General features: G+C 41.6%; 1 protein-coding gene across 3 annotated transcripts in view; it reads left to right on the top strand.

Moving 5' to 3' along the window:
* The window catches only part of LOC310674085 (heterogeneous nuclear ribonucleoprotein L-like), a 37,085-nt gene extending 28,408 nt beyond the window's left edge, over nucleotides 1-8,677 (top strand). For all 3 annotated transcript variants that reach the window (XM_083432884.1, XM_083432883.1, XM_083432882.1), the window contains 7 exons: nucleotides 3,295-3,366; nucleotides 4,712-4,929; nucleotides 5,174-5,295; nucleotides 5,651-5,852; nucleotides 6,957-7,014; nucleotides 7,108-7,206; nucleotides 7,959-8,677. In XM_083432884.1, coding sequence (XP_083289010.1) covers nucleotides 3,295-3,366; nucleotides 4,712-4,929; nucleotides 5,174-5,295; nucleotides 5,651-5,852; nucleotides 6,957-7,014; nucleotides 7,108-7,206; nucleotides 7,959-8,014 — 827 coding nt within the window. In that variant the 3' untranslated portion in view covers nucleotides 8,015-8,677. The remainder of the gene's footprint in view (nucleotides 1-3,294; nucleotides 3,367-4,711; nucleotides 4,930-5,173; nucleotides 5,296-5,650; nucleotides 5,853-6,956; nucleotides 7,015-7,107; nucleotides 7,207-7,958) is intronic.
* The last annotated feature ends 7,482 nt before the right edge of the window (nucleotides 8,678-16,159 follow it).

Here is a 16,159-nt window from a genome sequence, read left to right as displayed (position 1 = left end):
ACAGGCCCTCTGAAAAACCTCAGACTTGCAACTCACCTTGACTGCATACTGCATGCACCATCACCACAAGCATATCAAGGAGGACCACTTACAGCACTTCTGGTTTGCATGGCACGAAAATACCATGGTAGACTGTACCCATTCTAAACCAGTTTGCATGTGTTTCCAATCTTATGTCCCTTTAAAATTACCATTGTAGAATGAAACACCATAAAATGGAAGATCCAAACTCTTGTTACTCTCCTGTACATTGCGGTAATTTTCTTTCTCAAATGTAAGAGAAAATTGAAGTTAGGTTTACCAGTGTAAATGCTTTCTAAAGGACTGCACTTACTTTAAAGATTAATTGAAATTTTGCTGTATGCTGTCAAGTCCCCTCAAGCACCAGTATTTGACACAAGGTCTAATTTGTCTAAGCATTTTTACTGCAAGGGCTAGTTTGAATAACAACTGCATGGAAATGTTAAAAAAAAAAAAAGCTATGTAGTTTGATTTCTGTAAATGTTCTTTGTAACTGAATGATTTGTGTATAATTTGCTGTAATGTACCTTTTGAAAATCTAGGCATTTATAACATGGAGGTGGGAACTTAACCTTACCAAGGTAGAGTATCTTCTAAATTTTAAACATAGTGAAGGTTTCAACTTTCCTTTTAATTATTGCCGAAAGGTTGTTTTTACTGGTAGTGCTTTGGCTTGTAAAAATGTATTATTTAAAGGTTAGGGCTTGGACATGCAGAATTAAGTGTTTGTAAAAGGTTAATAAGGGGGCTGCAGTATTGGTTAGCAGATTGTCCACCCGCAGTACGTTACATTAAAAGCTCACATTCCTCCTCCCCCAAACTACCAAACTGGGAAGTCACTGAGTTACCTTGGGCAATTCAGGTGTTAATTTTCTGAAATACATAGATACTATTTAAGCAACTGGCAGGCATGCAGTTCACACAGTATTTATCAACAGTGCCTTACCCCAGAATATTAAACGATGTGAAATGAGAAATATTGGAAGAAAACAAACCAGGTGCTTCCAAGTGTGTTACAATGTTCATTGGGATTTTTATTTTATTTCACCAGCAAATTCCATGTCCTATTGCAAACTGCTTTTGAAAGTGTTCTCGGTTTCCATGTACTGGAGGGGCTCCTCTTTTGTGGGGGGAGTAGTGTAAGATTCCCTGGGACATAAGGAATGAGGTGTGTGGCTCTTTATATCCAGTTTGCATACTTTTTATTTTGTACTCAAGCAGAGTTTCATGCAGAACGAGAGCTGAATATACTGTTCATAGCTCATTTTCTAGGGAAGCTGTAGTCCTCCAGATTGTGTTGGACTCCAAGTCCCATCAACCACCGCCAGCATTGCCAGTAGCAGTAGTCAGGGAAGATAGGAGTCGAACAACATCCAGAGGGCCATAGATACCCAATCCTTGTCCTAGACAAGAAGTGATGGAGGGGAACAGAGATACCAATATTCCTTTCTCCAAACAGGATTGCAGTTTTGAGAGTTAAACAATGTATAGAATCTGTTATCAGCAATAGCTGTAATAATGCAGCACAGGGCATGCTTGAGACATTTCCTTTTAGTGTTGTGAGCAGCATACTGCTTGATAAGGAATGAGTAGCTTCGTTAGCTAGCGATGTAGTACTCACTGAGTTTCTTGGCTTTCTTACAAGAGTGGTCTACACAAAAGTGTCCTTGTGATGGGCTGCTTTACATGCATTCTTCAAACCATTCCTCTTAGGTTGTTGTCTGTTCCTCTCCCCACGGCCAACCAGTCTGCAAGATTCTGGCTTCAGGGAGAATGATCTTTACAAAACAGGCTTCGGTTCTGGTTTTTTCAGACTGGAGACTGTGCCCCAGTTTAGTGTTTAAAATTTAAAGCAGGAGATTTTAACTGATGGCTGTTTTATTTATTTTACATTTTGCATTCTAGGCTTTTCTGTTAGGTATGTCAGGTGGAAAAGATTGGTTTTGCTCAAGGGTACCCACTGATCTTCAGAACGTGGCAGTTTGAAATGAAATTTTTCATTTCCCAAGCTGAAGACTGCCATTGCATCTTACTCAAACATGTAATTCTGGTGGCTGCTATTTGCTACTTCCGTTGTAAAAAAATCCTGTCGTCTTATGTAACTTCAGGGCTGAATGATATGGCTAATATGTGAGATGAATAGCACTTCCCTGTCGGATAGCACATGCTGAAAACTGTGGAAGTTGCTTTCTAGTAATGGGTTTGTGTTCTGGGTGCCACAACCTCTCTTTACTCTCCCACTATCAAAATCAAATTATTATATTACTGTCTAATTCCTTGATTTAACCTAGGTTGTTTTAGCAGTCTCAAACATTGGAAACAAACTTGAAATATTGTGCATTATCCACACTGAGATAGAACTGTTTGCAACTTCAGCTGGATATTTCTCATTTCCCATTGCACAATCAGTTGAGGTATTGGAACTTCAGATTGCCTAATGAAAAGAAGCAGTGAAAGTTAAAGCTACCTTGCTTGTTCTTGTAATGCAGTTTTACTTGATTATTGCAAATAATTACTTTAGGTTGGTGTACTGCTTTTATCCAGTACTGTTGACCCCTTGGTTAACTTTACATTCTTGTATAAAATGCGGCTTGTTGGAAGAATGTTTCCTTGTTAAAAGTGATTATAATAGTGCAATTTTTCAGCATTGCAATTATACAATAGACTGTATTAGTGGTATAGTAATGTATAGTCTTCACAGCACTTCCCCAGATCATAAGTTGTTGATATGATTATGTATGTACACAAATATGGTACTCTCTGTTTACTGATCATGAAACCATGTAATACAGGTTTTTGTTGGCTTATGCTGAAACTTCTTGAAAGAAGCCCACTTTGAAAATGTGTTGCTGTTGAAGCTAATAGTGTGATTCAGGTACTGTCCTTTGATTGTACTGCATTTAGAACTTGTTTTTATGAGAGTTATAGGCAATTTGTTCTCTGCTGTATTGTGTGATGTTAAGAGAATTGTCCAGGCTTCTTAGGTTTAAAATGTCAAATCTTTTCAAACCCAATATTCTCAAGCGAACAATAGTTTTGGTATCTGACAATTGTGTTTTGTGCTGGAGCAAATCAACTTAAAACAGTTAGTTTACAGTATGCAAAGAACATCTTAAAAGTAACGTGGATGTATCAGGCTGGCCACTATTGGACCTTTGCTCTGATCCAGCAGGGTTCTTAACCAGAAAATACTCCCCTCTGCCCTTACTGGTGAAGTTCCACTATCTTTAAGCAGGAGTTGCTTTGGTTTAATAATGCTTTCCCCCCCTTTAGATAGAGGGAAAGGCCGCCAGAGGCAAGCTATTTTGGGAGAACACCCTTCATCCTTTAGGCATGATGGCTATGGTAAGTTACAATATGGCTTCCTGTTATGGGTTAAGTTGGAAAATCGGCCAATACAGTTGTAAATGTCTTGCTTCACTGTTCAGGCACCAGTTTCCACATTTGTCTAGCTGCCCTCATTGTGCCCCCTGAACCAGCTTGCTTTGCCTTAGTGCAGGGTGGGGAACCCCATGCCCAGGGGTCAGATTTGGCTCTCCAGGCCTGTTTAATTTATCCCCAGAACTCTGGCCAGGCCACTCCCCTCACTGGCTTGGCTTTGCACCCTGCATCTTTATATCTGGCTAGAATATGTCCTTGAACTCTGATTATGCCTCTTTCTTGGCTGGAGGGCTGACAGAGGTGTGGGAGGCTGTGTAGAAACAAGCCTACTGTACAGAGTTAAAATTTACATTTGTTGCTCCACCCACTGTTGCATCTGGCCCCGCCCACAACTCGGCGTGTGGCCCTCAGTAGGTTGTCCTTGGGTAGGGAGCCTTTCTCATGCCCTAGTGCACTTAGGTATAAAGATGTATTGAGTTTGCATTCTTTTATGGCTACATGGTGCATCCATTTATGACCAGTTTTTCATGATCTTATTTTTTATTTTTAAATGCCAGTACATTTTTTTTACACAGCTTACTATAAATCAAGTTGTCATTCTGTGAACAAACAAGATTTTTTTGTAAATTGCAGCTAACTTTGTCACAGTAGAAAATGAAACGTTTCTTAATACTTCTCATATTGCACACATAAATCACTTCTAAAACTGAGGTTGAAACTTGCAGTAGCGCACTTAGACCACCATCTAACACTTAGGTGTGCTGAAGCTCATTGAAATCAGTACAGTAGAGTCCTTTATTCTTAAGTCTGGCTTGTGGCTTTAGCTGTTTATCCTGTGTTAGTCAACTGATCAACCGACCGCCCCGCTCTGCATTCATTATCCGTGTAGAAGACCACCCCAAATTTTTGCCTACAGTTTTTTTTTAGCAAAAATCATCTTATACATGGAAAAAAACGGTATATTTTGGTCGTTTGTGTTAACATTCTAGTGTAGATAAACAATGTTTCAGTAGTTGATGCTAAATCTGCATAGCCCATTATAGCAAAAAATAAAACTGGCAGCTTCTTCTTTTTATTAAGTATTTTCTTGATTTACGAAAGTGTGTGCAATGTCTCTCATTTATATTTTTTTCCCCATGTAACATTTTTACAAATCAGTTTCATTTGTTGGGACATTGGGAAGAAAAGGGGGAAGGGGGGGGGAGATGGGTAAAACTGGCAGCTTCTGAAACTTGGCAGCTTTAATCTTCGTATCAGATCAAATAAAACTTTTCCCAACCAAATTAACTCGACAGTACTTTCTCTTTAGGATCGCATGGTCCACTGTTACCATTACCGAGCCGATACCGAATGGCATCTCGGGATACTCCAGAACTTGTTGCTTACCCACTTCCCCAGGCTTCCTCATCTTACATGCATGGGGGCAACCCCTCTGGTTCCGTTGTCATGGTTAGTGGATTGCACCAGCAAAAGATGAACTGCTCAAGAGTTTTCAACTTGTTCTGCTTGTACGGAAATATTGAAAAGGTAAAAGAAAAAGTCTAGGCACATCATAATAATAAAAAAATAAAAATAATATAATTTTATTATTTATACCCCGCCCACCTGGCTGGGTTTCCCCAGCCATTCTTAAACTTAAAAGAATAATGAGCAATTACTGTGAAGAGAAACCGGAGCTACGCATATTCCAACCAAATTGGAAAATGTCCTAAGTTACCATCCTTTAAACTGTATTGTCTTTTTCTTCCAAAAACCCCTAACAACCCTGCAGGTGAAGTTTATGAAGACTATTCCAGGCACAGCTTTAGTGGAAATGGGTGATGAATATGCTGTGGAAAGAGCAGTCACGCATCTCAATAACGTCAAATTGTTTGGGAAGAGACTTAATGTTTGGTATGTGTGCATTTCATCTTGCTACTAAAGCTAAAGCACATCTTTAATGTGTAAGTTGTCTAGCAGTGTATAATACTAGAAATGCTGCTGAATAAAGTGTTTTTTTTTTTAAGAATACTGTTCTTATATGCTAAGGGTAAACTTTGTTATAACACTTTGTTAATGTAAATACTTCTATATTCGATATCCTTCAATAACTTGACAAATGTGAGACATACAAGTGAAATGTTGATTATACCTTTGAGTTCATATCTTGTATGTTAAGAAATTTGCTTTGTGAATTCCATAAAAAAGATCCCCCCCTTTTTTTTACACTCCCCAAAGATGTTCTTAAATATGTACTCTTTATTTGTAGTGTATCCAAACAGCATTCAGTTGTTCCTAGTCAGATATTCGAGCTGGAAGATGGGACAAGCAGTTATAAAGACTTTGCAATGAGCAAGAACAATCGCTTTACCAGTGCGGGTCAAGCTTCCAAGAATATCATTCAGCCACCATCCTGTGTGTTGCATTACTATAATGTTCCACTGTGTGTGACTGAAGAGAGCTTTGTAAAGGTAGGAAGCTGCAGGAATCATAGCTGTTAAAGTGTAATTTAGGTTTCAAGTGTCAGTATGTATTAACCCCCTTAAAGTAGACTCCATTTTTTATATCTTAGATCAGGGTTGGGGAACTGGATCTGGCCAGTGAGCTGGATCTTGCAGCTACAGAGAGCCAATGTGGTGTAGTGGTTAAGAGCGGTAGTCTTGTAATCTGGTGAATCGGGTTCGCGTCTCCACTCCTCCACATGCAGCTGCTGGGTGACCTTGGGCCAGTCACACTTCTCTGAAGTCTCTCAGCCCCACTCACCTCACAGAGTGTTTGTTGTGGGGGAGGAAGGGAAAGGAGAATGTTAGCCGCTTTGAGACTCCTTAAAGGGAGTGAAAGGCGGGATATCAAATCCAAACTCTTCTTCTTCTACACTCACTACAGGCCAGTTTTGATAGGTGGGTGGAAGCACACACCAGTCAATAATATGACATGTGATGCCTATCAAAGTAAAAAGGGGGTCGATGTAACCACTGATCTGCTGATGGACAGTTATAGCAATCTCATTTTAAGGTGAATTCCCAGCACTGATTGGCTGAATCTGGTTGGAATGCCCCTTCAAAGAGACTTGTTGCCTTATCATAGACTGGTTTGAATTGAGGCTGTCTGCTAAAAAGGAGGGGAAACCATTTTAGCAAGCGGTTTAAAGGCAAACCATTTTCCGCTCATGGTGCAGTTCCTTTCGAAGGTGCTCTCCCACTGCCATTCAGCTGATTGGCAGTGGAAGTGTGCTTTGCTTCAGTAGCATGACACCATTTATACTGAAACTGCTTGCTAAAATGGAAGAAAAAACCTCTTGTTTTAGCAAGCTATTTTCATGCAGACCACTTCAAAACAGAACACTTGGGTGCACTAGAGAGTGGGGCCCATGCTGAACCTAATGAGCTCTGCAGGCTGAAGGTTCCCTGCTGCTGTCTTAGATGCTTAGATGCTTAAAAAGTAAGTTAATCAACCATTTTGTGCCAAGTGTCCTCCTTATCCCAGAAATCGCCAGTTTCTGCAGCTCTGAAGTGACATCCTCTAGAATTAGATGGTTGGTGTTTAATGAACATATTTTCACTTTATTGTTCCAGCTGTGTGATGATCATGAAGTTCTGTCTTTTATCAAATACAAAGTATTTGACCCAAAGCGTAAGTGAATATTTGACTTTATTTAAGTGCTCAAAGAAACCTAACTTACCGATGGTGGTGTGAAGCAAACATTTTAAACTCTTGTTTTGACAGCTTCAGCCAAAACACTTTCTGGTCTGTTGGAGTGGGAATGCAAGACAGATGCAGTGGAAGCCCTTACAGTACTTAATCACTACCAGATAAGAGTCCCTAGTAAGTCACTGTATTGAAACATTCTTAAAGGGTTTTATTGATTTATTTTAAAGAATTTATATGCCATCTCACTAATATAATACCAAGACTGTGTGCAATAAAACAATCCAGTACACCAGTGGTGTTCATGGCACCCTGGGGTGCCTTGAATGATGGTCCGGGGTGCTGTGATCAACACTGGCCTTTGTCAGTGAAGGACAATGAAGAAAACATGTAAAATGGTAACTGGTCACTTTCTCTGCCCTAAAGTGAAAGTAAGAGCAGAGGCCTTGATTTACAAGCTCCGTATCTAGTAGTCATTCTTTGTGAGTGATGTCACAGGTAATATCCAATAGCAACTTGGTTAATTTGTGTACCCACTTACCATTCAGTGACCACAACAGCAATAGATGTATTAGGAGAAAACTGTGTTGTCCATCAAGACGATAATGCTATTTAAATGGTCTGATTGTGTGATACTTCTGCGTCAGAAGTGCAACTTTGATGGAAGCCGTGGGAGCAACACTCTATAAAGCCATGTTTTCATGGAACTAGTTTCATAGAAAGTGTTTTCTTTCTAGGGGAAAGGTTTGGTTGAGTTCTGATGCATTATGCACTGCCGTGCTAGAAATAGATTCTAGTATTTTAGTAGCAGTTTTTCACAGTAGTTAAGGAATTGCTTAAAGAAATCTCTTTTTTCAGACTAGCAGGCTGATACAAGACACAAAACCATCGAAAATGACATTCTTAACCGTTTCCCTTTTATCTTGCAGATGGCTCTAATCCTTATACCTTGAAGCTTTGCTTCTCTACTTCCTCCCATTTGTAGAGCCGAGGACAGCATGTTAAGGAGCTCCTTCCCTCTTTATTTACACACTTGAAGAAATCGTATGTTGTCTGCAGGCTCTAGGTTTTCTTGTCTCAATCTAACTTAAGTTCATTTTGTTTTATAATGAAAGTGTTTTTACACAACCATTTTCCCGTTGGCTTCTGAAGAGTAGATGACGGTATATTACATAGAGCTTTTTCACTTGTGTAACGGTTATCTACAGGTGTTTGAACTGCCTTTTAGGCAGCATGTGCAAAAAACTGTATACGGCAGACCTTAAACACAGTTTCCACACAGCAGTAAAATGTACATTTTCATTTACAATCACTATTTTCCACTTTGGTTTAAATGGCAAGTTGGATTATTATATTGGAATATTAGATGTAAAATTGCTGGTTAATTCTGGTTAAAACTGTATGCGTTGCAACAATTTTAAAAGCAGAACTAAATTTGTAAATCCTTTTCTCTTTGATATTTAGTAATATAACTGTCACTGATTTTTAAGAGAAACTTCACAGGAAGAAAGTCTTTTCCCCCCCAAATGAATTGAAACTTTAAATAGTGTCTTCTCAGAATAATTTTTCACTCCCATTAGCATGATGTCCTTATTGCTAATCCTAACCTGGAATGTCCTTACAAAAAATAAACACCAACCTGAATGAATACACTTTCTCATTTGCTTTGTGATGACAGTCTTTGGCACTAAAGGAAACTGTTTATTGTCACAGGATGGTTTTACCTCCTCGTATGAACCAAGCTAGGGAGGGGAGAGACACAAAACAGCAAGGCAAACCCTCGGACCCTACTGATGTGTAGAGAGAAGCTCATACCTACTCATACCTCCTGCGTGGCTTACTCCCATGTGCAGCATTGGGACCTTAATACTTCAATTCCTCCCCACCCTTCACAATACACACAAATTGGGGAGGGGACAGGGATTTTTTTTTTTAAAAAATAACAATTATAGTTTTTCTACTAAGTTTTGTTTGTTTGTTATGTGTTTTCATGTTTTTATATTGTAAACCACCCTGTGATCCTCAGATGAAATTCAGTGAATGGTGATGATGATTTTTGTTGCTTTTTTCTGAACTTTTTCCAACTTTTGGGAATACCTAAAGTTTATCTTTGGATCCAAACTGTAGATCAGGGGTTGGAATCTGTGGCCTTCTGCATATTGTTAAATTCCAACTCCCATCGGCCCCAGCCATCATGGTAAAGGAGAGCCACAATTCCCCCTCCTTGGAGTAGTGGGTCCTGCCTGACTCACGAGTTGAAGACCGATATGTTAGAAGACTTCATTAATTTAAAGTATCAAATCAGGTTGTTTAGGCCAGAGTAGGCAACATACAGCACTTTTAAGTGCAAATTGGTCATCCTGTGAATTTGTGATTGATACAAGAACCAATTTCAGATTTTGTGGTGGGGGCAGGAAGGGGGAATCTTTTTAATTGGTATTTATAGACCCATGGGAGCCAGAAACCTGTGCCAGATACATTGCGGGTGTACTAGTAAGAGCTGTGATTGATTTGAAGTAAACCACCAGAGCTCTTACCAATACAGTGGTACCTCAGGTTACATATGCTTCAGGTTACATACTCCGCTAACCCAGAAATAGTGCTTTAGGTTAAGAACTTTGGTTCAGGTTGAGAACAGAAATCGTGTTCCGGCGGCGCAGCAGCAGCGGGAGGCCCCATTAGCTAAAGTGGTGCTTCAGGTTAAGAACAGTTTCAGGTTAAGTACGGACCTCCGGAACGAATTAAGAACTTAACCCTAGGTACCACTGTACATCCCAATCTACCTTCTGCCCATCCCTGCTCTAGTGCTCCCTAATAATTATGGTGGAAAAAACCATGTGCTTTCAGGGTGTTCCCTGCAAAGCAGCCACCAGAGGGAGGCCTTCAGCCAGGGATTAGCTGCCAAACACTCACCTCTCCTACAGGAGAGAGATTTAAACATCAATCCTATCTGTAACCCATTCTTTTTATTGTCTAGCAGTGGGTAACTGATATAATTAGGAATGTATCTAATTGTTTCAGAGCTTGTGCACTTATGCGTGATACAAGCCTTGACAAGGTTTATGTTGAATTGTAATGGCAGGCCTGGTAACAAAAAGCAGGATTCTGCACCTCGTTTCTTAAAACTAGCTTTCATTTAGGAGTAAAGGACTGCAAAAAGTAAGAAAACCTTATTCACAAGAATAAAACTATTTCACACTTGGCTTCTCCAAGCAGTAGCTACTAAACAAGAATTTATAGATGCCTTATTTCTGTAATGCGAAGTGGCGATTGCATTCCCTCAAAAGCAAGAGTAGCCAGCGTGGCACCTTCCAGATGCTGCAAACATAAGCCCCTGCCAACATGGTCAATGTTCAAGGATGATAGGAGCAGGAGTCTCCCACATCTGAAGAGCGCTGTGTTGAGAATCCTTCTTCTAAAGGATCAGTTCCCAGTTTGGTGGTGCTCTTGGATCCAGCTTTGTCACCAGAAGCCCAGCTGACTATAGTGGCATAGAGCACCTTTACTAGCCGAGGCTGGTGATCTGACTGTTTACTTGTGGATGTAGCTGCAGTTGCCCTGGTAACATTCATGTTAGACTATGGCAATGCAAACGAGGAGCTGCCCCTGAAGAATACTCAGAAACTGCAGTTAGCTCAGAAGACAATTCCTTGAAGGTCAACTTACATAGGGCTCTGAGAACATACCTCACCGGTACTAAAATATATCCACTGGGTCTTATTTCTAAGCTCAGTTCAAAATGCTACCAATAGACCTTACCCCCATGAAATTGTCTACATACAAGGGTATTTTGTAGCACCAGAATGCAGGTGCCACTGGTGCAGCAGCAGCAATCTGCAGAGGAAACTGGCACAGCTGTAGAGTGCAGGTGTCAGGTGCGTACATGATTGTTTGCATTAAATGGCCATGGTTCTTATATAAAAATATGTTGACACTGTTATGCATATAACCCCCAGCAATTAAAATGAACTTTGAAGTACTGGGTCGATTCTCCTCTTCCTCCCAGAATTGAGGTCAATCATTCCAGAAGTCCGACTGCCTTTATCTAGCTTGCAGGCATAAACCAGTCCCAAAAGTCATTGTGTGGTAGAAACAATTTTAGAATCCTTTTTGCCTGTGTATATGATGATGGGCAGCCACTTAGCCACAAATTGGCCCTTAGTCACTGTTCACGTAGCACTGCAATGCCAGGTAAGTTTTTTTTAAACCCAAAGCTAGTTGCCAAACCCTGGTGATCCAGTCCTTAATTGTAAAGTCTGCAGCCTTCTAGTTGCCTGCTATCTCTGCCCAAGTTCCTTATGAATAATTTCCCCTTTCTGCCCCCCTGGAACAGATAGAAGGCCAACAGTATTACAATCTGGGCTGTAACATTTGAAACAAAGCCAAACTCTGCCTGCCCAAACCCGAGTTGTTGAACATGTCCACCAAATATGGAATACGATTCCTGTTTCATGTTTCCTGTAGGAGTGCAAATATCCAGAGATGTAGTGATCAGGTGGGATTGCTATGAGGAATTATAACAAATATAGAGTAAGCCATCTGTGTCAGCAATGAAAGCATTGCGTTGACTGGGTTTAAACTACAGTGGTGCCTCGCAAAACGAAAAGAATCCGTTCCACGAGTCTCTTCGTGTAGCGGTTTTTTCGTCTTGTGAAGCAACCCTATTAGCAGATTAGCGCTATTAGCAGATTAGCGCTATTAGCGGATTAGCGGCTATTAAAGGCTTAAGGGATTAGCGGATTAGCTGCTAAAAGGCTATTAGCAGCTTAGTGCCTTAGAAAAAGGGGGTGGGGAGCGAAAAAAAATCGCAGGAACTCGCAATACATTTTCGTCTTGCGAAGCAAGCCCATAGGAAATTCGTTTTGTGAAGCACCTCAAAACGGAAACTCTTTCGTCTAGTGGGTTTTCCGTCTTGTGAGGCATTCGTCTTGCGGGGCACCACTGTATTTTGATATGATTTTTGATCAATCCACACCTCTGCATCTCTGGCCCTTTTGACCCTACTGCCCATTTCTCTCTCACGTCACATACACAGCGTACACAGCAGTTGCTTCGCCAGGCAGGCTTCCTGGGCCATAAAGATAGTAGGCAAGTTACTTTGATGTAGTTTTCTTATATATATTCTTAAGATGTTAATCTTGGAGCCAGGAAACAGATCTCACATGAAGGGGATAGTGATCTGGTCTTTCTGGCCATCCTTCTTATCATGTTTATTTCTCACCTCTGGGGTTGCCAGATGCACCCCTTTGTAGTTCTCAAGTTATTTACTACTCCTTTGTAGTTCTCAATTTATTTACCCCAAAATATATGCATGCTAATTAGTGTTGTAGTATTACTTTTTCCCCACGTGGGGTTTGATGAAATGCTCAGAGGAAATATGATTGGTTCTTACGAGCACTGTGTAAAAGATTCTTTTGCTAATAAAATGGCCTGGTGGTGGATGCACTTTTCTCCAAGAGCCTTGCTGGTCAAAGCCTCGTGTCTTATTTTTAATCAGGGTCCAATCCTTCCTTTACTTTGCAAACGCAACATTTCCCAGGACTACCTATAAAAGCCAGTTCTCAAAATTCATTACAGCAATTGCAGTAGGCAGCTTCAGGGGGGTGGGGCAAACATAACTGTCCTGATGTGAGTCACCACAGCCACCCCCAATCTATTCATTGCATGGGGAAGGCCTCTTTGTGTTCACTTGAGCACCAGACTTCTCTGTGAAATGAGGGGACTCTGGCTTTATTGGGATTCCCAAATGCATGTAGGGTTTTATGTTCAAGCGAACACGGTCCAGGGTTGGGGGCAAGTGGTGCAATGCATGCAGAGACATTGAGGACAGGGCTCTTGTGCACCCCTGCTTTCAGCTTTCGTGTATTCAGCCAAATATCTAAGCATGTCTAGTATGCCCAACGAAAGGAACCCAGGATGCGGCCTTGTAGAAAGGAGCCGCCCCTTTTTTAAATGGCTGCGTTCATCTGCAGCAGGCAGCAGTTTTGGCTTCTACCCTGCAGCTGGGGAATCTTAGGTCCAGAGAATGAATGTGGCCCTCCAAACCTTTCCACCTGGCCCCTTGACAGTCTTCCAGTCTACACCCCAAGTGTTTTGCCTGGCTGGAATATGTCCCTGAACCTCTGATCATGCTTCTTTCCCATCCCCGCTCTACTCCTTATTTCCTTTACTCATCTCCAGGTGAACAGTTGCCTTGCTGTGCCAAAAGGGACACTGTTGCAATAATGTGACCAAACCAGCAGTTTCCAAGCCCTGACGCTCGGCAGGCTGGCCCACACAGGGTTCTTGCAGAAGGGCACAATGTGGCTCTGCATAAACATATGCAAGCATACCACATCCCCTTAAAACAGGGAGGGACCATTTTCAGTTTGAGGGCTGCATTGTGGGGAGGGGGGTGTCAGGGCAAGAGTGTGTGGAGCAACAGATGTGAGACTGTCCTTTGTACACCATCTTACATTTCAAAACTAGCCCATGCATTGCATCACAATTGTATTGACAAATCTTGCGCTCTCCAAGTCATTTTCGCAGAGGAAAAAAGCATTTTTGCTTCCGATGTGAGAGTGCCACTCTGCTAACAATGATCCAAGGAGTCCTAGTGACTCCCTCTTTGTCATTGAGGATGATAACCTAAAAACCTAGTTTTGTTTCTCTGTGTGAATTAAGCTGCTTTAATTTCTGGCAGAAGCTGCATTTTTGCCTCGTTGCTGCTTCCTTGGGGAAACTGATCTGCTTCCAAAATGACGGCAAGGGGCTGTATATTACAGCCACAGCTGGCTCGGTTGCTAGACAAACTGGGAATTTGTGGATAAGAGAGAATGCATAGTAGCAGCACAAATCAAAATATGTATAGCCATTTGCAGTTAAAAAAAGATCGTGCCTTAAGGTCAGGAGTGAATTGGCCGCCTGGGAGTAACGGCTGCCTCTCCAGAGGGACTTGTGCTGGATTCAGAACACCGAATCATTCTGCTCCTTTACCCATCCGCCTTTGCAGAATTTTATCGTGTTCCATGCGCAGCAGGGTCCTCTGCCTAGATTACATGTGTGAAAGACAGATCAGAGCGTCTGCCCTTCTTAGGCCCTGCTAGGCCTGTGTCTTGAGTGCAGCACACGTGAAACAGGTGTTCCATATGAGCAATGACATCACCGCTCATGGTGGACGACTGAGTCAGAGCCTGCTCCTGCCAAAGCATAAAGAAAAGGAACTCTCTCTGCAGCAGAAATCAGCTGCAAGCCAGCTGTTTTGTCTTTTCTGCTATACAAGATTCAAGCGAAAGCTTTAATAAGGAACTGGCCTTATCACTAGCTTGTTCAGGAAAAAGAGCATTTACTTTTAGTTTTTTCCTACTCTGTCCAAATACTATTCAAGATAATTATTTGCAGGTTTATTCTGCAATTCACTCTTTTGACCAAAAAATGGTTTGAGGATGTACCACAGGGATCAGTGGCTCTCCAGATGTTGGAGTGATTGGGAAGTCATTCAGCAACATCTGGAGGGCCACACGATCCCCATCTCTGGTGTGCAGGCGGAATCCCTGCCTATTACCACTAAGGTCCCACCGCTTCAGAGTGATCCCACAGTAAGTAGGCTTGAGTCCTGACAGGCTGCTAAGTAAATGAGTTAGAAGACATTCATAGGTTCCTCTTACCATTTGATAGGCAGGAGGTGAGTCACACTCTGCGTTTAGGGTTTCAGAAGCAAATTAAGCTACAATCCTGTATGCACTTACTTGGGAGAAAGTACAGTGGAAGTTGGGGAGGATACGTGCGTAGAAATGTAAAACAATGGTTTGTTCTTGGGAGACTCTATGCAGCCTTAACCTTTGTGTCAAAAGCCCAGTTGCGTTCAGTAGGCATTAGCACAGTTCAAGGATACAGCTGAGCAAGGCAAAAGTAGAATAAATGTAAGAAAAAAATTGCAGTGCTTTGGTTTACCTCGTGATCTGCTGGAAAGGAAAGGGAGAGTATATAGGATATTAATGTGCAAATCCCAGGATCTAAAAATTTGCTTCTTCTGTCTGACCGCAAACAATTTGGAGAGTTTTCTATCTTCTCTCTCAGTTTATTTGCCTACTTAGGTAGAGAATCATTTGGATATTTGCCTGTTTTATACACAGTGCTTGGGGCACGTCCCTGTAGCAGCATTTGCAGAGGCCTAGTAATGCAAATGTTTAATTACTTTTCTGTTTCCTCCTCCTGTCTAAGACCAATGTTTATTTTCTTTCCTGCATTCTGCTTGCTTGCTGCTCCTACAATAACTGTGGCAAGTACCGTTGCCCAAGCAAAGGTAATTTTTCGAAACCCAGACAGTTTGCATGAGGGGGATGAATTCCAGTTTAGATTTTCTAATGGAAGCCAGTGGTGCACACAGAGAACTCGTAAGCATGCCCTGTTATGAAATGATTGTGTAATGCAATTCCCGTTGCCTAGTTAGGTTGCTGGAAGCAACTTCACTTAATAGCAGTGCTGCTATTTGAATGGCCATGTGATGCAATCCATCCATTCCCTGGTGTCTGTTTTTTGTTGCTTCTTTTTGGCCACTGGGGAAAGAGACTTTGAGAGGAAGACGATGCTTTAGTCTTTCCAGTTTCTGCTGTCTGCAGAGCTACAACAAGAACAGGCCCTGCCTACTTTTATAGGTAGTTTCACAGCCTGCAAGTGTGAGGCCTGCTGAATGTCCCTGTCATTCACAACTAGGGTTGCCAACTTCTTTTTTTACTGAGCCCAGCTTCTATGTTTTTAGCAAATCCCACCCTGCCCCCATCACTGTGAAAAGCTTTTTATAAATCGCTGCCCTTGAAGTACCAAGTCTGGGCTGAGTTGCTTTCTGGTGGCAGTCCAGAGATTGATAAGCCTCCCTTTATATTCCTTGATGCATTGAGAGGCTGCATGCCAGGAATCTTCTTCTCTCATTTAGCCCCTTGGCTCATCTCCTTTTCCATGCCTTTTCCCCAACCTGCTGGGCTGCACACCTGGAACCTTGCTATTCTTCCTATAAAGCGATACCACTCTCAGCAGTCATGGCTTCCCCTGAAGAATTATGGGAGTTATACTTATGGGAGCTATACGCCCTCCCATCAGATGTCAAAGCGAGAAATAACTACCTGACATTTAGAAGACATCTTAAGGCAGC

The sequence above is a fragment of the Podarcis tiliguerta genome (genome assembly GCF_965153285.1).
Source record: "Podarcis tiliguerta genome assembly, chromosome: 3".
In the NCBI taxonomy this organism is placed as follows: Eukaryota; Metazoa; Chordata; class Lepidosauria; order Squamata; family Lacertidae; genus Podarcis; species Podarcis tiliguerta.
The sequence above is the reverse complement of the archived record's forward strand: the minus strand, read 5'-3'. Positions and strand labels throughout refer to the sequence as shown.